General features: G+C 37.6%; 1 protein-coding gene across 3 annotated transcripts in view; it reads right to left on the bottom strand.

Annotated features, from left to right (window-relative positions):
- Positions 1–7,450: 7,450 nt before the first annotated feature.
- LOC114355897 (PX domain-containing protein kinase-like protein) overlaps positions 7,451–17,160 on the bottom strand; it is a 159,953-nt gene continuing 150,243 nt past the window's right edge. The window contains exons 11-12 of one of the 3 annotated variants that reach the window (XR_003656145.1): positions 9,568–9,770; positions 7,451–9,054 (exon numbers count right to left, since the gene is read on the bottom strand). Coding sequence is in view for 2 of the 3 variants with exons in the window: in XM_028308934.1 (XP_028164735.1) it covers positions 9,643–9,770 (128 nt within the window). In the remaining variant the exon portion in view is untranslated. Of the gene's footprint in view, positions 9,055–9,425; positions 9,771–17,160 lie in introns of those variants that run through there. The other 2 variants (XM_028308934.1, XM_028308933.1) reach the window with 2 other exon arrangements.

Raw genomic sequence — 17,160 nt, 5'->3', positions numbered from 1 at the left:
AGGTTCAAGTTGGAAATATTCGAGGATCCAAGCAAAATAACTGACATAGTATAAGTCTAAATAATACATTTACAAAAAAATAACTCGAATATTAAGTCTTACGTACTAAATCTGTTTAATGACTTTAATAGACTAGACAGAAGTACACAAATTAATTAAAACAATAGCCAGTAATTATATCGATTTCAATTTAAAGACTACTAATGCCTACAAAATAGAGTATGTCAATCCAAGATTCTATTTGCCACTTGAGAAGATACATTTAGGTGTGGCAGCACAGGCATACTTTAAAAAGTATTTTAGACATTTTTAAAATAATTAGTAATGCATACTGCAAAGGAGTACCTATAACACTGCACAACAGCATTTCTGATGATTGGGTTATGTTACATGATATTAGTCCAATTTTTAATGACGATTTCAAATCTGTGATTGAAATATCTGTATCAGCTCTGGTTAAAAAAATATGACACTTGGGTCTTTTTGTAAAAAAACACTCTTTTTTTAGAGATGATCCTTTTTTATTAAGTTGTTAAGTTGCAAAAACTTTCTTTTATTTGACTTCCTTGCTGATGCTGAAGGCAGACAGCTCTTCTGAATGATTCAACAGCAGTCAGCCATCATGTGTGCATTCCAGTGGCCCTGATAGCGTCCCTCTATCGTACGAAGGCCCTGGTGGATTTGCTCGCCATGTTCTTCACTTAGATCCTTAAGAGTTGTGATAAAATTGTTCAGATGATTGCGAAGAGAGTGTAATTCGATGTTTATATTACATCCAACCTAAAAAACATGTTTGTAAGTGACTCATACATTGTTCGATGTGTAAGAATAGTATGATTTTTTCGGATTTTCCAAAAAAAAAATTAAAATGCCAAAATAACTCATTCCATGTCTTTTCGGAAGACTTGAAGATCCTAAATCTCTAAAACGATCGTTTAAACCATCTTGGCTACATGGTTTTGAAAATTTCGGGTCACATTCAAAGTCTCAAACACACTGACAGTTTTCACCTCAAAATCCTCATGTGAAGTATCAACATGAGGTTCAGGTGACTTCTTAAGGTTGAAAAGACATCTACATGCCAAACGTATGCAAGAAATTACCATTTAGTTCAATATTTTTTGGTTAATACCATTTTTGTTCAAAAATAAAAATAACAGTCGTCGCAATGGTTCAAGGGTTCCTTTCAGATCATAGCGGTTTCGTACCTAAATCTACACATATTCTTATTTGTTTATAAACGTAAAAACTCAACGCATCTTTTCCACGCCTTTTGGGGAATTCAAGGCTTATCTTTAATTTCCACTGGGTCCCCAAACTAATTTTTGTAAGCCAATTTTACGAACTTTGTCACATTTAAACGGATTATTTAAACATATCCTCCCCGCAAATGAAATAAAATTGATTTAGATCATTCACACAAACACTTCTTAATGCTACCATATTAAATTATACAAAGAAAACATAGTATTTTTTGAACTGTCGGCGAATTAAGACTGAAATTTAGCAATTTTTGAGTGAAAGCTATAACACGTAAACAAGAGCTGCTACGAAAAAATGGACGGCAGATTCAGAATCAGCGACGTCAAATTAGTAAACATCATGTAATAAAAGTCAATCATCAGCCAAAAGTTGCAATTTTGTTGTGCAGTGTAATCTATTATCTTAGAACATCCATAAACGTGTGGAATAGCAATCAAGAATGAAATTGAAATAAACATTTTGAATCACCGCGTGGTATTTTCGACAGGGGCGTGGTAATTTTATTTGGAACGAAAAGATTTGCAGCTATTGTTTGTTGAACAATGATAGAACCTTTCTTAATCTCTCAGAATGTTATTAACAATAACAAACCTTTGTTAACAAATTCAAAAGTTAGGCACAGGTTTGTTATCGGTCCTTTGTTCTCAAACAAATACTTTACGATAGATCCGTAGGTACAGGACCCACAGAATGATGTTGGAAACAAGAAAAATACCATGATGATGAGCAGGTAAAAGTGCTTACTTGCCTGGAAGTAGTGTAGTGGCAAAATAGTTATTATTAACTACTTCTGGACAAAATACAAGTGACTCAAATAATGTGGTAAATGCAGTATTACTTGAGAGGCTTACTCAAGCTCAAGACCGATATCAAGATTGAAGAAAAATAAAACATTTGAATAAAGAAGCTCAGTTATGAAAAAATCAGCATTTAAGGAAAAAGTTGTAATTGCTCAAAATGCAAATGGAGATGTTTTAGCAACCACAACGCAACACCAACACGATAAATTATGGGCTTAGATATTAAATGGATTTAAGCTTGAAATGCAGTGCTGCAAATACAACTCAAGTAAAACAGAACCTAAGTTGTCGTCTAAAGCGAGAAGATTTTTTGTTGTTTTGAAAGAAAACACAAAAAACAACGGTAAAATTTAAAGGTATTTTGGGTTTAAATTGTATGAATTGATTTTTCTTATATTTTGTATACCTAAATAATAAATATCCATGTATTCTTACCTACTAAACGATAGGACTTAATAAGAAAACACGACATTTCAAAGCGGGTACTTTTTAACTTTAACTAACTCTTTTTTTCATTTGTAACGCGGTGTTATTATTTGAATTTATTGTAAACTAGCTTTCCGCCCGCGGCTTCGCCCGCGTGAAATTTTGTCTGTCACAGAAGAACAATATCGCGCGCGTATTTGCTCACCGTTTAGACCTACTCTGGACTACGACAAACATTTTAAAACCAAAATCAGCTCAATCGGCCCAGCCGTTCTCGAGTTTTAATCAGACTAACGAACATCAATTCATTTTTATTTATATCCGCATCACTAGTGCCGCGATACATCACTAGCGCTGGGTGCGCGCGCAGCCTCGACCACACTCATCAAAGCTACTCCGTCTCCGCACAGGGCGGAGCCATTTTAACTTAATAATTTATTAATGTAAAGCAACTGGATTTAGCATTATTATATTCTTCAAGAGCGATTTCATTATTAGCCAGCATTTCATGGTTAGCCTGTGAAAATAGTAAATGTGTGTGTGTGTGTAAATAAATAATATTTTTACAAGAAAATATCACATGAGGACGCCGTCGACGACGAACGAAACCTCTTTATACGGCCTCCCAGCAAAAGACGAGGTCAGTAAGGTCCTGTACTCCTGTCACATAAAAACTAATTAATTTTTGCAAATAGGGTTTTAAAAAGCACTTTTACACGTCCCAATATTAAAACCCTATCGCTGCTACGGGACAATAAATGGGCCAGTGCTGAGAAGAAGCAGCGCAAGAAACTCAGTCACTATTGTCAGCCTCCTTTTCAAGGGTTTACAGTCTTTAAAAGATACAAATTATAGTCATAAGTGTTGGAATGTTTAACTACCTAGCTCGCATCAATGCGAGCTAGGTAGTTAAACATTCCAAACATTTTTATCTTTTTTATAATCATCAACTTTATAGTAGCCCTTTTTCATTAAAGTGCTTTTCATATGTGCTTTAAATTTATGAATGGGCAATTCTACAACAGTTTGTGGTAATTTATTGAAAAGTTTAATACATTTCAAAAAAGATTTTTGTTGAAATATTTTTTTGGGTTGTATCTACTTCAATATTTACTCGAATTTATCTTATTTTCAGAAGACCATATCCTGAACGGAATGCTGCGGTGTGTTCGTGGACGTCAGCCATCTACATCGCTGCAACAAGTCGTCATTCTGGGTAAATTCTACATTTTTGTTATTATTCCATGTAGTACAAGCAGGCCTGTTCATATCCGCGAGTTTACATCAAAAACAAAACACGCACGATGGCTCACCTACAGGATACTATTCGACAAGGCCTCACATACGAGCGAACATTGACTCACGCACGCGTATTCTTGTGTATGATGGAAAAAAATAAAGAAAATGGTGCACTAAATACTGTGCAGTATTTAACTTCCTAAATAATAATAAAAACACAGAATGTACTTTTTTAAGTTGCCTGAAGACACTGAGAGGTAAATAAGTAGTTAATATTATTCATGATAATTCATGCTAAATCATGTATTCCTCCGCCATTTTCTGCAGATTGGCACCTCACGTCACATCATTTTACCGAAGTCAGCCCTATAGCTTCGGCGCAGTACCGATCACTGACGTTTGTCAACAAAACTTCTGACAAACTTGCTTGACTCTTGAGACAAGCTAAATTACACCATATTGTTAATGACATTGAGCATACATTTTTTTAAATACCTTCGCGAAGTAAAACTTCTGTACGTAGTACTTATTATTATTCTGTGGTACAAGTCACAAAGTACAGTCAGCGTCAAATACACTCAACATCAAATAAATCGCACCTTCTGCGACGGGAACTTTAAAGATTTTCTTCGGACACAGGTGCCCCAACAATATTGGTGTTATTTGAAAGCCCAATAAATAAACATAAAGAAAAACACGTTTCATTTTTTTGATAAACAATTAACTGGTACATAAATGAGACTTGAAAAAAGGCTTCACTTGGGGCTCACCTCTGGGATCAAGTAGACCAATTAATGTGGATATAAAACCAAATAATGATCTCACGTGTCCTCTTTACCAGATGGATAGCGATTAATCCCAACTTAACAGTTTTATAGCCATAAAAGTTGAAACCTATTTTTTGAAGAAGTGATTTTGGATTCTTCTACAGCAGTGGTTCTTAACCTTAAGTCACGAGGGACCATTTTACCAAATTTCTGTCTTGTCAGGGACCACTTATTTTTTTTTTTTTTTTCAATATCCTATGAAAGGGGGGGTCGATTTCTCGCCCACTGTGCGCCGTTTGCGTTGTGTTGACTCATCACGTCACGTCACTTGTTTATTACGATGTCTTCGTGGACCACTTGGAATGCCTCCAGGGACCACCAGTGGTCCGCGGACCACCGGTTAAGAACCACTGTTCTACAGACACTTTTTAGGGGTAAAAACCTTTCCTTTAATGAAATGAAGTTTAGAACTAGGCTTTAAAATGGTGCCAATATTGGTGGGAAGTGGGTCGATTTTTGTGATGACCAGTGTAGTTCGTGACACAAAGTGACCAAAAGACGTGTTACGAACTTTTGGCTACTTTGAGTGTAACAAACTATTTGGCGCTGACTGTATAATTATTTACAGGCAGCGTCACATAATTAGTGACACCCAAAGTGGCCAAAAACTTAACAACAAAAACTTATTCCAATTGTAATAAAGATGTCTCGAACTTTTGTGGCTATTTTGGAGTGTTTGACGTTGACTACATATTTTATTCCTTGTTTTAACAATTTGTTTATTATTTGCAGAAGTCATACAACCAGGCAGGCTCCTGCAGAAGTTCTGGGGGAGTTTGAAATTGGTAGGTAGAGATTTACTTCCTAAAGGTGATTCAAGAGTTGATTAAGTCCGGTCGCCGAGCACATAGAATTTCGTCCAATGACCCCAAGCTACTCATCCTTATCGCACACTCACTGCGGCCGCCCATCGCGGTCGCGAGCTTGGGATCATTGGACGAAATTCTATATGCTCGGCGACCGAACTTAAGTCCAATGTTGTAAGCTATGTATTATTATTTTTGTTTCAGAGGACATGCAGCTACCCTCTTACACTCACCTACTCATTTGTATTTACTCTGCCTGAAGTTGCTGAATCCAGCAGTGACATCTCGCAGCTAACTTTCGAGCATGCTATCCCGGCGGGTGCGGCGCCTGATTTCAAGCAATTCGTTGAGGAGATGCGCGCTATGCGCACAGAAATGAATTTGTTACGTTCCACAATGTCAGAACTAACTTCTGCCATCAAAACACAGAGCGTGCGTCTGGACTCTGTAGAAAACCGCATTTGAGTGTCTCGAGACCGCAGCGAGCAATTCGCATAGTTGTGTGGCGTCTGACTTAGAAGAAAAGATAGCACAGAGATCAGGAAATCTTGGGAAACGACATTGAGATAACGGGCTTCCCAGAGACCAGCAGCGAAAACCCGGCACACATTATACTAGTGCAAGTGACCGACCATGTGTATGCTAAAGTGAAAAAAGTGAAACTGCCAAATTCTTTTAATTTTAGTGTTGTTGAATAGAGACTATAAGAATTTAATTTTTAAGTTTACCATGTTACTAACATTAATGTGAGCGCTTTGGATCTATCTGTAAGCTCACTTGCATTTTAATTAAATAAAAATAAATAAATAAATAAATGTTATTATCATCACCTGGAAATTTCGATTTTTGTTATAAGATACATGTATCTTATAACAAAAATCGAAATTTCCATTTCCATTTGCGATTACCTATAAATGGCTAAGCAGATACATAATTTAAGGTCCCATTATTTGTATTGTATTACTGTTGGTTTTCTGAATAAAATAAAATAAAAATAAATAAATAAATAAATCTCTTCGATAAAAACAAAGACTTTGATAGGTACAGAGGCAGGAAAACTGAAAATTTGAGAATTCCCCACAAAGATTGACCCTCTACTCAAGGAATGTTTATTGTATGGCAATAAAAATATTTAATAAATTACCCGAAGATATTAAAACATTGACATTTACTAAATTTAGAAATAATTTATTAGAATTCTTAAAACAAAAGATGTATTACACAGTCAATGAATTCCTGACCGAAAAATCTTTTTGACATTTTGTACTTGACATCTAAAAATTTCTTAAAATATGTCAATATGTGTCATTGACATTGTACCTATGAATCTAATGTAATAATATATTTGTGCTATTTCAATAATTCATAATCATTTTCTGACATTTGCATGATATTCAATTAATAATGATACTACTTTTTAATATTAAAAACAACCGTATTTTTTGTAATATTTGCACATCGTATGTACGATAGAATATGTTGAAAACTTCTCTTTTTATAACCATTTGTAACCGTATTCTGGGCACTCTCACAAAGGTAGGTACTGCCCATCATCGAGCCCATTTTTTACCACCCGAAATTCGCTAGTTTCGGGAAACGTTCAGCGAGGAGCTTAAAAAAATCAAGTCCTATTTCAGTTCTGCCCTTGTAAAAGGGGTCTGATTACCTGATAGACCTTCACACAGTTTCAGTAATCAATCTTCACACTCCCAACTGCGATCGTTAATGGATGAGTGTGTTCAGTCCTTGTAAAAATATTGGCGGGTATTCTCACATTTGCTTCGCCAACTTTATTTTCCTACCATCGTCCAATGGTCGGAGCAAGCCCCACTTGCCCGGCGACGCNATCTAAATTATCCTGTTTTCGCCGAAGAGATTTAAGGTCCCTCCCAACCCGAAGATTTCTATATCTTCTTCCCTGGAGGTAAACGTCAATGTCATCTCTTCTCTAAATATAATGAGACCGCTCGGACACCGAGCCCACAGCGTGATAGGGGTGGGGTTGCCCGCTCTTTTGTTTTTTACTACTACTGCGCTGAATATTGTGTGCGGATTGGCTTGTCGTACAGGGGTACTACATGGTAAAATAAATCTCTTCGGCGAAAACAGGATAATTTAGATCGAACTTCACTTGGTAAGTTCGTTTGATCATTTAATTATGGTAGACTTGTTTCTCTAACTCATAGCAAGGTAGTGTTGCGAAATCCTTTATGCCCCCCTATTGATAGTATCGATAAAATAGACATCGATATTAGTTTTACGTCAGAATTAATTACATAGTTATTTTAGGCCATATTTGCCCCGATTAAAATCGATGCGATCGATGGTCCGGGAATTCTACAGTAAAGGGTCAACCTCCGATTCGCTCACCACCGCATACATTAAAGCGAAGCGGAGCATTCGCGTGAGGCGATGCGCTAGACGCGACTTGTCAAAGTAGAGTTGTTAGGACTATCGATTTAATTTAATTTTAATTTTATTTATTTGGAAAACAAAACAGATTACATTCTTTACATGGTTTAAATAATACTTAAATGTAGATATAGACTAAAATGTAACCCTAAATATGTTTTCACAGATTTGTTATACATGCATTAGGTACACATATATTGTATATATAGGTAAATAAATCGGAAAGTGTTAATAAACTGCAGAGTAAACAAAACAAAACAAAGAGTTCCTCAACATTATTTATGACGAGTCATGGGTAGCTTGGCTGAGGGCATCCTTGACATGTTTCTTAAATGTATGCTTCCTTTGGTCGAAGATATCCAGGTGACTATCATCGATTAATAGATACTTCAATTGAGACGATACTATGGACATTAAATCGATGTATTCGTGAAATAGGGACTACCGATGACATAAATTCTTGAAGAGGATATTAACGACGCGTAGAGATCGATGTAATTGTCATTCGTGAAAGATATAACTAATTCGACACTATCGATTAATAATCGATACACTATAGGGGTTACTACAGCAGTGGGTCAACGTCGGAGTCACGCAGCCCATACATGGAGGCCGAGCGCAGCGCCCTGGCGAGGCGGTGCGCCAGCGCGGCCGCCTCTCACAGCCGCGACTTGTCGAAGCCGCAGATGGTACCTATCCAGTAAGCCAAGGCGCAGACCACCGACTTTTATGGCGCATTTTCATTAGTCGATAACTGGTTCAGTATACAGCATGCGGGGACTCCCCGCATGCATTATACCGACCGTGCTATCGACCAATGAAATTCATCATTCAGATTTTCAGACGCGCCATGCCTGTTTCTATTTTTTAGTAAACTTCGCACCTAGATTGCGGGCCCTGTGGCACGCGTTCCAGAAAACTCGCACACCGCATGCGGACCCTATCGACTAGTGAAATTGCGCCATTAGTTGGCCAATAGTTGGGTCGGGCTGTTAATCAGTATGGAGATGTATGAAAGTGCGCACATTACACTGATTTATTATTGGCTGATTCTTCATTAGAATCGGGCCCAACTATCGGCCAACTAAAAGTTGGTGGTCGGTCTGCGCCTAGGCTAAAGTGGGGCGACCGGCTGACGCAATAGGCTATTGATAGTATCGATGAAGTAGATATCAATCTTAGTTTTACGACAGTATACCTAATAATAGATTTTTTTAGTTTAGGCCCCGCCTACCCCGATTATTAATCGATTACCCGTCAACACTACAGCAAAGGATCAACCTCGGAGTCGCGCAGCCCATACATGGAGGCCGAGCGCAGCGCCCTGGCGAGGCGGTGCGCCAGCGCGGCCGCCTCTCACCGCGGCGCGCGCGCCAGCCGCGACTTGTCGAAGTCGCAGATGGCCTTCAGTAGGGCGGAGCGACCGGCTGAAGCGCTATAGACTTGTATCCCAAATTCACAGCAAAATCTTAGTTTCACGACAGTATAATCATCGATTAATTAAAGCCCGGTACGTGAGCACGTAGAATTTTGTCCAATGACCCTTAGCTACCCATCCTTATCGCTCGCGCGTAATTATATTGCTGTCGCGACTGTGCGACTGGCATCCGCAGTGAGTGTGCGAGCGCGATAGCAACATAATTAACGCGTGAGCAATAAGGATGGGTAGCTAGGGGTCATTGGACAAAATTATATTCTACGTGCTCACGGACCAGACTATAGTTAGTTAGACTCCGTTTGCACTAACAATTAATAATCGATACACCATCGCGGTTACTACAGCAATGGGTCAACGTCGGAGTCGCGCAGCCCATACATGGAGGCCGAGCGCAGCGCCCTGGCGAGGCGGTGCGCCAGCGCGGCCGCCTCTCACCGCGGCGCGCGCGCCAGCCGCGACTTGTCGAAGCCGCAGATGGCATCCAGTAAAGCGGAGCGCCCGTTGGACGCGCTCGGGCTTGTCGCTGCCGAGCTGTGACCGTTGTTTTGGGGCTCTGCACCTGTTAATTAAAATCAATGTTTATGTCTGGATATCACGCTAATGACAGAGGGCAATATACTGGCAGTTAGATACAGCTTATGGGATAAGTTCCTAGGAATCTTAAAGTTTAGCAGGTATTGGTGGGTAATATTAGCTTCTCTATTATTNGGCTTGTCGTACAGGGGTACTACACGGTAACTTAAATCTCTTCGGCGAAAACAGGATAATTTAGATCGAACTTCACTTGGTAAGTTCGTTTGATCATCTAATGACAAATACATAGTGTAATACGTTGTAATTAGCATAGGCAATTATGACGAGTCGACTTATGCCATCTGTGTTTACCGCGTCGCGTAGTAAAAACATTTTTCGTGAAACGTGATGACCTCATTGAAATAGTGATACACTTTCACAAATTAACTACTACCTTATCAGTTATCACATACGTTTAACCTTCAATTTTAAAATGTTTGTAAGCATTGGTGAGTGCGTGCGTACAAATTATTATGAAACCACTAACACAACATCGCGTAATCATTCAATTTAGATACTTGATATAATTTTCAATGGTCGTATCTCGTTTCAGCAGCTGGAAGACGTGGAATTTCTATCTATTTTTGAATACAAACAATAATATTTATATAAAAAGATAATAATAAATTACGTAAATAAGATCAGGCCACGGAAATTTACCGTAATAATAACTGAAAAAAAATCTGTCGTTATTTTACAGCAGATTTTTTTACCCCTGTATCAGGATTACTGAAAGAAATTGGATAAAAATAAAATATGGACACACAATTATTACAAATAAAAAAGAATCGGATGGGTTAATTTACAGTCTTATTAGTATGTAGGTGAGTGAGTAAATTACGCAAATGATAACCCAGTTATATTTTTTACTCTCCTGTAGTAAGCGTAACATTATCTTAGTTTTCAATTTCTCACGAGAAAAATACTTATCTGAAATCTCACTACTCAGCATAATAGTGTGTCTAGTTATATCAGTTCCTAGGACTTGTAACTGTTTTTTGACAGTTTTCCTTTAAACGTAACATTTCTAGGGTTCCGTAAAACCTACGGAACTACACTGGCCTGCAAAAGTAAATACCTACTTATCACACTTATAAAATTTCAATAACTTTGAATCAAATCAAATCAAATCAAAAACATTTCTTTCTTAGAAAGTGGTAACAAGATATTAAATAAGAACGGGTTCAGCACCTTCTGCCACTTGTGGCGTAGAAATATTTACATTATAGCATTAAGTAGGTACAAACTATACTTCCGGAATAAAAAGGTCTCGAAAAAGCGTTTAATATTTACTTTAGCTATAAGAAAGCTAATAAGATTTCCTATGAGTATAACGTTTTTTATTTTAAATCTCTACCTTTTAAAGTTTAGAAAAAAATAAAATTTCAAAGTGTACGAGTAGACTTAATACTGCAGGCCAGTGTATATTCTAAGTCGCCGTCAGTCTTCTGACTGTATCTCATGAATCGTAATAGGTCCATTATAACTTTTTTCACAGAATGTTTAGTGCCGCTATAACAATACGGAATAAATAAATAATAATAATAAATCCCTTAGTACGAGTTCAACTCGAACTTGGCCGATTTTTTATCCAGAAGATTAAATAAACTGAGATGATGAAACCATTATTATATTTTGCGGTAACCTTTTAAAAAGTCGATACCGATAGTCCAATTACCTATTAAAAATAACTTCAGGGTGACATACAAATTCGGCAACTGATAAAGACCGTACATGCGTTTTACCAGTAAATCAAATAATTAAACATCAAGATAAACTTGCAGATTATTTATTATTTATATTTGATTGCAACAGCCAAAAGTTAAAGATTCGGTCAGTTAAGATATTTTTTGATAAACATGAAATATTTTTACATAAATAATCTTCAAAGGTTAGTGTAAATATTTACAATCGTTTCACTCTAAGCTATTACTACGAAATATTAACTGAACTAGAGTAGTGAAACTGAAAATATGAAAATTGCTGCAAGAAATTACACTAACTCTTCTATTAATGGTGATTAATTAAAATTTACTACTTAGCTTTGGCTAGTCTATTCAAGACTGAAAATTCGATTTGTCCCTTATTTGGAGCGTGTATGGGCTTTTGTATTTTTCTTTGCATTTACGAATTAAGAATCAATATTACAGCCGATAAAAGTAGGTACCTACTTAATGTTGTGCAGATAAATTAACAGTGCTTCAGACTCTACATTTTATTGCAAAAAGATACATACAGTCGAACAAAAAACGTCGTCCTTTTTTGAAGTCGGTTAAAAAGGAACTTATTACAACTACATTGGTGCCACAGTGCTTACTTTGATATCCTTCGTCCGTGCATTAAAGTCTGAGTTATACTTTGCTAAATTGAAGTGGAATAACTATGGATTGATAACAATAAATTAATATGTAATTATAATCGAGCTGCATAAACCTGGTGGGACTTTCCATTATCGATTCATATTTCCCCACGTCATCAGATGGTTTGTTTTGTGTGATCATGACAATGACCACAGGATGTGAATCAATTATCAAGTCAATATGCGAGGAAAGCGTTTTGATGCACTATGATTCACATAGACCAAGATTGTTCAGTCCTTGTAAAAATATTGGCGGGTATTCTCACATTTGCTTCGCCAACTTTATTTTCCTACCATCGTCCAATGGTCGGAGCAAGCCCCACTTGCCCGGCGACGCTCATCGCGCACACCCGTGTGTCGCGCACGCTTAGCGAGTNTAGAATGAAAGGGTGCTTAATGTATTAAAAAAATTAGAAAATAATTATGATGGGTTCATGTTTTTGGGCGGTTTTTTAGGCGATTTCTGACAATGTCCTTTCTGACTTCACCATACCATTTATATGACCATGTTAACATGGGCTAGTATCGGCTCATATACCCATTTACCTAACACCCTGTATATCGTTTCATCCACGAAGAGGAGTCCACCTTTCTTCCGCTAATGTTTGCGTGTTATCGCTACACGCTAAATCCATGTGCACACGCACACTACAATAATGACGCTCGGATTGCTCGGATCAAACTCCCCGCACCCCACGCTTCCCTCGACCAGAGTAAATACAAATGAGTAGGTCATCTTCATAGAAACGCACCGAGCGCGGTTTGAATGTGAGCGCGCCGATACGTATGCGGCGCGCACTGACAGAATTTAGCGTGCATTAGCGGGGTGTTGCGTTGAATTTTGTCAGTGTGTGCGTGCGCGCCGCATACGTATTGACGCGCTCACATACAAACCGCGCTCGGTGCATTTCTATGAAGATGACCTACTCATTTATATTTACTCTGCCTCGACCAAAAATTGGTGGGGCGCGTCTTCGTGGATGAAACGATCTACATACATACAGGTCTTCTGAATCTATCTATTTTGTGACTTTTCTAACAAGGAATTTGCCCTTACGCGATCCCTGCAAGCGTCAGCACGGATTGAGATTATATCGTAGACGCGTTAGGGTCGGGTGACAAGTTTGACAGCTACTGTCAAATCTGACCAAATGACGCATGGAAATTAAAGCGCATGAGTATTATGACTATGTGAGATGACATTGTGAGTGAAAAAAAATACATAACTCGTAGTCTACTCGTAATTGTAAAAACATAACGCTCCTTCTGGCGCAGTCGGGTAAAAAGAGGAGAATTTGATTGTTTGTATTGAATCGGCTCCAAAACTACTGGACCGATTTGAAAAATTCTTTCACCATAAGAATTCTGCATTATTTCTGACGAACATAAACGGTACGAAGTTCGCTGGGTCAGCTAGTGACTTAATAATTTTGACCTGATTTTAATCATAAGAAAGTATTTGTTTAGGTTAGGCTTTAATTACTTTTACAGGAGCAAACCAAACTATTGATCGATAAAAGTCTATAGTCTACGGGGACTCTATAATAGCTAAAACACTAATCTGTGGTTGCTAAATGTTTGTTCTTAACTTTCCTTCATAAAAAAGGCACAAACATTATTACAATTCGGCCCAAAAATTAGTCGAAAATATTCGTCCACCCATTTAGGGTGCTTCCAGAAAATGATGATGGCCGAAAATTCCCAGCGAAAAGTGGCGTGGAAACTTGAAAATCATAAACATCGTAATGAAATTCGTAGAAACAAGAAAGTGGCAAATTATACGACAAATAAACAAATGCAAGTCGACCTGAATCACAGATATGCTAATTTTCATCATTTGGCTGCAGGGTGGTGATGTGGTGCCATGAGCGGAGCGGAAAGCGATTTTATAAGCTGTGGTGGATTTAAATCCTAATAGACATGATCAAAGAACTTTATGTTATTATTTTTTAAAGCTATTGACTTTTAATGCTAGCTAGCTTGTTATGAATTTTAACTCCAAATAGCAGTTCAATTAGTAATATATCCCGTACCCCGCACTGGCAGTTATTTATTGAGACAGAAATCTATCGGTTTAGGGGAATCCTACATGACATTTTGCGAACAATTGTATGCATCGAGTGCCAACCGTTTTCTGTGTGCTTATCATAAGTTTACGTTAGGTGTGCTTGCTAGCGACTACGTAAAAAAATTACATAAATGTATGACATATTGTGCAGGACCCCTCGCGAATACTTTCAAGAAATAAAATCTTCATATGTTTTTTTGACGTACCTACTCGCTAGCAAGCACACCTACGTAAACTCATGGTAAGCATACTGCACCTTTCATCGACTCTAGAAATGTCACGAAAAGAATTCTCTTCAAACTCTTTGAGTAAAACTTAATCAATGACCGGTGCATCGACGATCTGATGAATGATGATGATTGGTCGTTGTGGAAATCCTTGAAGAAGACCTTTCTCCAGCAGTGTACGTACGTCATTTGGCTGGAACGAACAAATAACAAAACTCAATCGCCTTTACATTCCGCTCACTTCAAACGCACCCGAAGTCGTTAAATAAAAGCGAACGTTTCGTATAAATTTTCGCGGGTCCCGGAGCAAAATAATCGTATTTTCGCTTCATTTGGTAGCTTCCTTTGCGTAATTTGCTATCTCCGTGTAATCATTGCGCGAATTTTGTTCAGGAAGGTGTTTTTGAAAGGGCTTTTTAAAGTCATATGACACTTCAAGTTGAGTACCGTCTAAGAGTCTTAAAAATGTTTTTACCACACTTTTATAACCAGGGAATAACTTTTGAAGGTACAAAATTCCAAGAGGTGTATTTTTACTTACGTTTTTTAACGCCCGTATTCACAAACGATGCTTGCTTAAGTGAAGGAGCAAATCGAACGCACAGCGTTGAAGAGCTCTACTCTGTGATTGGTTCGTGTGTCACCCTGTGCGTCCACACGCACTGTGAGACACCATAGTAATGTTTGTGAATACGGACGTAAATCTTTAACTGTCACATACGAAGTAAGAATTTCCACAAATCGTATGAGATTTGAATGGATTAAGTTTATGCGATTTCGCATGTCCATGGAATAATAATGTTTCGAACAACTACAAAAGCTGTGTTTGTATTTTCTATTTTTATCGCTAATTATGATGCCAAAAGAATACCTTACTAATGACTAAGATGAATCAAAAGTACCAGGGAAACATAACTTCAAGGAATAGATAGGTAAGTATCTCACGGTTGCTATGTCCTAACCTACCAAAAGTAGAATATAATAAACCTATCATGCCCTATCAACCATGTTTACATTGGTATCATTTCATCCATTCTTCAACGTCACATGTGACTAACCGTCTCGATCATTATTTTGTCGTGTGTTGACTTTGTCGTCGTTCACACCAATTTTTAGGGTTCCATAGTGAAAATAGAAGAACGTAATTCTTTACAATCTTTTTGTTCTCCTACAAACTCATGGAGGATGGGGATACAAAGCGGACAATTGGACATGAACATTAAATTCTACGGACTTTTTCTATGCAGAACAAGGCAGGATCCAGGGGTCAAGGGTTCGATTTCCAATGGGGGCAGAGTTTTCTCTACAGTTTTGTTGGTAGTAGAGCTTTTCTTTCTAAGTCCGGCATCGTCCAATCAAAATATCATCTATCGCCATAAAAACAATGTTAACAGCATTGTTGTGTTCCGGCAGTAGGAGGTAAGATAGCCAGTTCCTCTGTGGTTGAGAATTCCGGATGAAACTCTTTTTCACCTTCGACCTGATCATCATTTTCCAATTTCCATCAAGTGAGATGCAGGCCAAGAGCTTCCTCATTGTGGATAAAAAAAGTAAACAAAATAACTCCAAAAATGTTCTTAGACTGTATCAGAAAACGTGTCTTTCAACTTGAACATTTTAAGTTTTTGAATTCCACTATTATTTTTCTGAAGAGAAAGCTGTACGGAACCTTCTTAACTCTAGACTGATACACCCTTGACCGTCTTTTCATAATGGATCGCTGCTTGCACGTGAAAAATGATATTTAAACGACCCGCCTACGTTTTGTCTGTATTGTAATTTTGCTGACAAGTCAATAACATATTTTTACGTATTTGACACGCAAGCTGAAGGGCACATCACCTGAAATACCAGTGATTATTAATAGATAATGTTATTCTCTTTATTATTATGAACATAGCTAAATTAAAATAGCTTTCCTACAAAAAAAATGTCTGGAGTCAGAGAACTCTTTTAAATTATTATTTTTAAAAGAGTTGAATTTTATAATTAGGTTTGGTTGGTAGTAAGGCTTGTTCTAAATCCGTTAGCTACCACCATCTTACCTAAGTCTGTCACCATAACCACTATGTTCAATTGCTATGTTCCGGCAGTTATAGGTAAGATCTATCCAGTTCCCTGTGGTTGAGGATTCCGAGTGAAGCTCGCTTCCACCTTCGGTCTGATCATCTCTTTCCATTAGGTGAAATGCAGGCCAAGAGCTTCCTCGTTGTGGATAAAAACAGTTTTGCGGGAACAAGCCCTTAGTCGCGTTAACTTCTCTATCGGCGAGTTAATTGTCATCGGTTCGATTCCCTTAATGGAATCAATTTTGTCCAGTACATAATGATTATTATCTTCAATAAATCAGCAACACCCATTTTTTGCATGACTAGCATAAAATGTACGGGCTAATACATACAAAATGCTTCCTGCAAGCCATTGTGGTCTCTATGCCTTTCGCATACGAGGCTCTTCAGTAAATTTATTGCCAGTTAGAATATTTATCGGGTAATAAATAACAAAATGTAACCTATCGATTGCTTACTTTGCTTTAGTATTCGGTATAATGTAATGTGTATGAGGAACAATATTTGTGAAAATTAATAGGGGCGATATGGAATCAATTTATTTATTTACCAGATTCTAAGCGCGTGATTTGATATAATATAATAATAGCCTCCTACGTTATTAAGGAATGATGTAGCATACTAAGGGTGAAAGAATTTTTGAAATCGATTCA

Source organism: Ostrinia furnacalis, unplaced genomic scaffold (genome assembly GCF_004193835.3).
Source record: "Ostrinia furnacalis isolate ACB-3 unplaced genomic scaffold, ASM419383v2 OfSCF2568, whole genome shotgun sequence".
Taxonomy (NCBI): domain Eukaryota; kingdom Metazoa; phylum Arthropoda; class Insecta; order Lepidoptera; family Crambidae; genus Ostrinia; species Ostrinia furnacalis.
The sequence above is the reverse complement of the archived record's forward strand: the minus strand, read 5'-3'. Positions and strand labels throughout refer to the sequence as shown.